Source organism: Saccopteryx leptura, chromosome 3 (assembly GCF_036850995.1).
Source record: "Saccopteryx leptura isolate mSacLep1 chromosome 3, mSacLep1_pri_phased_curated, whole genome shotgun sequence".
In the NCBI taxonomy this organism is placed as follows: Eukaryota; Metazoa; Chordata; class Mammalia; order Chiroptera; family Emballonuridae; genus Saccopteryx; species Saccopteryx leptura.
Window position 1 is genome coordinate 48,812,773 of NC_089505.1, and position 5,448 is coordinate 48,818,220.

The 5,448-nt window shown below is 52.1% G+C and overlaps 1 protein-coding gene across 1 annotated transcript; it reads right to left on the reverse strand.

Annotated features, from left to right (window-relative positions):
- Positions 1-649: 649 nt before the first annotated feature.
- Positions 650-5,033, reverse strand: MARCKS (myristoylated alanine rich protein kinase C substrate). The gene is made up of 2 exons (XM_066373428.1): positions 4,530-5,033; positions 650-2,756 (listed from the first exon to the last, which is right to left on the reverse strand). Exons 1-2 carry the CDS (start codon positions 4,629-4,631, stop codon positions 1,875-1,877), a joined length of 984 nt encoding a protein of 327 aa, XP_066229525.1. The 5' UTR covers positions 4,632-5,033; the 3' UTR covers positions 650-1,874.
- Between the last annotated feature and the right edge of the window lie 415 nt (positions 5,034-5,448).

The following is a 5,448-nucleotide window of genomic DNA, read 5'->3' on the forward strand; positions in this document are numbered from 1 at the left end:
AATACACTACATTAAAAAAAAAAAAACCGCTTACAATTATTAAATTGAGGCAAATACTAAAGGCCCATAAACTGACAAGTCCACTCATTATCATTACTTCTTTACATAAGCCTGTTTTTCTAAGGTATAACACATAATCTAAGCAGTAACTTGAAAATTAGCCAAGCATTAAGCAATTACAATGGTAGGTAATACAGCATCAATTTTGAAGCACTTATGGCCACTTTTCATGACCCATCTGCAGTTTAGATTAAATAGACTCAGTCATTATCAATTTAAGTTTCTGGATCTTCACAACAAAAATTTTTGTTTTATGAAATTTTCACCAACATTTAAATTGTCTTTGGGTCCCACCGCTTTTGTATCAAACACTGATTCTGACATGCTATATCACTACAATAAAATTCAACTTTTAAATGAAAACTAAATGCAGATAAATGGTTAACAGATTTGACAGAGAATGTTGTAAGATCTTCCTGTATATAATCTGATATTGCTGATTATTAATTTCAGAGTTTGAAAACTTCAAAACTTCAGATTAAAAACCACAAGATAATTTACTGTTTGATGGCATGCAAGATCTTCCACAAAATTATCCTAAGACCTAGAGGTCTCAGTATTGGATCAGAACATAAAGAAACACAACAAATTTGTACATTTTATTCACATTTATTTTTCGCTTTTAGTGTGCTCACAGAAAATTAGAACACCTTAAGCAGGAGTTTAATAGCCATTTTTGTAAGCAAAGTTACATTCCATCTCTAAGTCAAATTGGTCAAAGCTTCTCCAGTATTTACAAAACATGATAGACAAGATGCTACACAAAACCATTGCATCTGAAGATTTTTTTCCTTTATTCTCAAAGACGACTGGAAAAGAAAGCATTGTCTGCTGTAATCAAAAACATACCACAGTATAAACAGTAACCATTCCACTTATCACAGCTTGGTTGAGTTTAAAATTTGTGTTTAAAAGGTCCAAGATGACTGCAGTTTTACAAAAAATGGGCAGGGTGAAAAGTTGCAAACTTCATGTGCTTCTGGATATCAAGATTTGTTTTTATACAATAGTCACAGTTAAAAACACCCTGCTGGTAATACATAATTACACTTTATTAAGGTCATAAACCAGCAATAAACAATAAGCCTATACAACTTGTAGTTCTACTTAATCACTGACTGGTACAGCTAACATGAGATAAGTGAAAAGTTCCTATGGTTTAAATGAACTTCTAAGACTATGCTCTTTTTTTAAAATCTGGGTATTGGTGGTTTTTTTCTCTTTCCTTCTTAATCAAGACTTGTAGTGTTGTAAACCTGCCTCACAAAATACATCCTAATAACTTTTCTTTAAAAAAAAAAAAAAAAAAAGACTAAGCCTTTACACCATCATTTTGAAGTGGCACATTATCTGGGCAATGCTGTGCACCACTTAAATTTCCCCATCGTGGCCCCTATCACTTCATCAGATATCCCTTTTTGACCCACCCATCTCCTTCATATATGGGCATGTCCACAGATTGACAAAGAAAGTTTACATTTTTGAATAAAGATGCAAAGTATGCAAAAAACATTAATACTGATGCAAAACAAACAAAAAAAAAAAAGAGAGAGAGAGAGAGAAACAAGGCAGAGGAAGGTGTTTAAGCTCTCCTCGACCTGTTGGAATGGTGGTAACAGAACGATTTGAGATGGGATCTGTGTGGGGGGTGCGGAACAAAATTTGCTGCTTAAAAAAAAAAGGAAAATAAAAAAGAGACATCTTTAAAATCAATCCCTGGTTGTAGACAAGTTCTCCAAAACCAGTACCTGGCACCACTCCAACAAACAAACGGGGGAGAAAGTTCTTCGATTATCTCAAAAACTCTTGCCCTTTTACTCTGCCGCCTCCGCCGGGGGGGCTTCCGGACTGCACTCGGGCTGGGCCTCCTGGGAAGGGGCTGCGCAGGCTGACGAGGCTGACGCGGCCGCCGCCTCCTCCGCGGGTGCCGCCTCGGGCTCCGGGGACGCGCCCGGCCCCGCGGCCGAGGGCGCCTCGCACGCGGCGACGCTGGCCCCGGCCTCCTCGGCCTTCTCGTCGGCCTTGGCGGGCTCCTCGGCGGCCTTGGCCTCCTCCCCGGCGGGCGGCTTCTCGGGCGCCACGGCGGCCTCCTCGGCCTTGGCCTCCTGCGGGTCGCCCCCCGCCGCCCCCTCCGCGCCCGCGGCGGCCTCCTCGCCCGGCGCCCCCGCCTGCTCGCCGGGCCCCGCGCCCGCCTCTGCGGCGGCCCCGGCGGCCTCGTCCTTGCCGCCTTCGGCGGCGGCGCCGGCTGCGCCCTCGGCCTCACCGCCCTCTCCCACCTCCTTCTTGTTCTTCTTGAAGGAGAAGCCGCTCAACTTGAAAGACTTCTTGAAGGAAAAGCGCTTCTTTTTTTTTTTCGGGGTCTCGTTGCTGGGCGAGGGCGCGGCCCCGTCCTCGGCCTTGGGCGAGGACGTCGAGGAGGTGGCCGAGGCGGCCTCGCCCTCCGCGGCCGTGGGCGAGCCGGGCTCGGCGGCCTCGCCCTCCGCGGGGGCCTCCTTCTCCGCGGGGCTGGCCCCGGCCTCGCTGGCGGCCGGCTCCTCTTTCTCGGCCGCGGCGGGCGACGCCGCCCCGCTCCCGGAGGCCGCGGGCTCCTCCTTGTCGGCGGCCGGGGCGCTGCCGTTGGCTTGCAGCTCCTCCTTGGCGCCCGGCTCGGCGGCCGCGGGAGAAGCGTCGCCGTTTACCTTCACGTGGCCATTTTCCTGCGGGGCAGAAAGAGCGGGATTGTCACTGACGCGGCCCGGCCGCCATTCCCGCCCCCACCGCTGGCCCGGGAGGGTGCCACCTGCTCCCAAAGCCCTCTGGCCTGGGAGCCGCGTGCCCCCTGTGAGGAGGCGGGGTTGGCTGCCCCGACAGGAACTCGAGGGAGACTGGGCAGTGCCATTTGGGACGCTCTAAAAGGCACAGCAGTAGCCTCGGCTACACAACAAATACCCTACGGATGTGAAAGAGCCGAGTCCAAACCCGGCAAAGCTAAGGGTAACCCATTCCAGCCCCGGCCTCGAGGGCTTCGGTAGAAAGGAGCCACGTAATACACGGTACACCCAACGCCCTTTGGAAGGGGGCACAGAGCCAGAGGCGGTGGTCTGCGTCTAGATTACACATTCCCCTCTCTCCCCAAACCCAAAGGGCTCTGGAAAGCACCCAAGAACTCCCGGGGGAAATCAGCGCTCTGGCCAGAAGTGCCAGAGCTGCGCGCGCAAAGGCCCGGCGTCCACCTAGGGCCCGGGGCCGGCAGGGGGCGCTGCGCCTCCACCGCGCGGAGCTGCAGCCTCGAGGGGCGGGGCCGCAGGGCCTCCGGGCCCTGCCCAGCCTGGCCCTGCCCGCCGGCCGAGGCGCCCCCGAGCCGGGATCGCGCAGCCGAGAGTCCGCAAACAAAGCTCAGGTGCCTTGCCTGCATCCTGGTGGGAATACAACCAACAGGACAGCGGGGGGACCCATTATTTCTAAGGTCTCGCCTCTGCTTCCACGCCCACCTTCGCCCGTGAGTCTACGAAGCCAGGGCGCGGCTCATTTTGCATTTTTAACGGGTTCAAAGCCTCTCGGCAGAGCTTGCCTTTAATAGGTTAGAGCAGGCGAAGCACCACGGCCTCTGCTCTAGGAAAAGAGGCGTGGTGGGTGCCCAGTGTTTGCGAAGCAGCCACCCATGGCCGACCTCTCGCGCCCACCCAACCGTGGCCATCTGCCTGGGTCTGGGCAGCGCCAGGACGGACGGCCCTAGCCGTGGTTGAGGAGCCACACACACGAACAATCAGACCGAAACACACGAATTGCCTTTTCTTGACTACCTGGACAGATTCTTCAAGGACCAAAAGAGTCTTACCACTGCAGGGACACCATTTAAAAACCAAGTGTGTGATTCCACAGACAGTATTGAATAGAGATTTAGAACAGTGGAAAAGCCCCATCGAAAGAGACTGAAGCCAGCCAGCCGCCTTTCCAAGAACCCAGGGCACGCCGCCTCGGCATACAATAAGACAGCACTTCCCTCGCTTTCTCCACCGCCATCCCACTGCGCGCTCCTACTCCCACTGCCCCTACCTATACACACAGCCACGCCAGTTCAGAAATCTAGAAGGCGACTCAATCTCGACAACAAACGCGAGAGCCACCCAAACACCTTTGTGCCCACCAAACACAAATGCAACCTGGCTGGGGGAGGCGAGGGGAAAAGCATCTAGCTAGTCACGTTCTGCCAAGCTCTAAACACGCCATTTTAGACGATTATCACTTCTTTCCTCCCGTCTACACGAAAATTCGCCAGGATTCTCCGGGAACCACTCCTTTGGGGTAAGAGGCAGATCTTGTCTATGAAATTGACAATTTAGGCTCTCGCTTTCCATTCAACTTTCAGACTGGAATCTAGCCACGTTCCTCGCCGCGGAATACGCTTCGGGAGCGACCAGAAGGTAAGGGGAAACGTCGGGACTATAGAAAGACAGGAAAGAAATAACCAGTATCACAGGTAGAATTACCTGCCCATTCGCTTTGGAAGGCGACGAGGCCACAGCTGCCTCCCCGGGCCTCTCCGCGGCGGCTTCTCCCTTCGCAGCGGTCTTGGAGAACTGGGCACCCATGCTGGCTTCTTCAACAAAGAAACTCAACAGATCCAAGGGGGAAACAAAGAGCCTCGGGTTGGTGTAACGACGGGGCGAGCAGCAGTAGCGGCGGCAGCGGCAGCAGCACACACACCGGAGGGAGGGGGGAGTGGGGGTGGTGAAGAGGACAGAACAGAACCGATTAAATACACTCCGGATAAAAAATTTTTAGTCGAAGAGATCAAAAAGCAGCAGCGCAGGAGGGAGGGGAAAGGGTGGAAAAGTCGAGCACAAAAAAAGGAGACCAAGTATAGTTTTTAAAAAAATAAGTAATAAAAAATCCCAGATTTGTAGCCGCACTGTAGACAAGAGGAAAATGGAGAAATCTCCCTGGTTGCTAATAAGATGCGGGGTCCAACGCCCAAGTGCACAGATGAATGGGCTCGCGGGCGCTGGCGCGGCCCCCGCGCGCGCCGGCCAATCCGCGCGCCGCACACAAAGCAGGGGGCGGGGCCTACGCGCCCGGCGAACAATGGAGCCGCGCTTTGCAAACGATTTGAAAATCAGCCTCAGACCGAGAATTAATGTCCTCCAAATAAATAAATTAGTTAAAAATATATGGCTTTCGCCTACCTCTGCTGAAAATAATAGTGCATCATTTGATTGGCTTGCTTTGTTTGTAATTAATTAACGCGGGGGTGGGTGCTTGTGGATGGGGGCGGAGAAAGCGTTAACTTGACTCGCTTTGACTCTTGTCGGTCTATATCCGTGTCTGTCTCCCTCCACTGCCTTCCCTCCCCCATCTTCGCCGTGTGTGTGTGTGTGTGTGTGTGTGTGTGTGTGTGTGTGTGTGTGT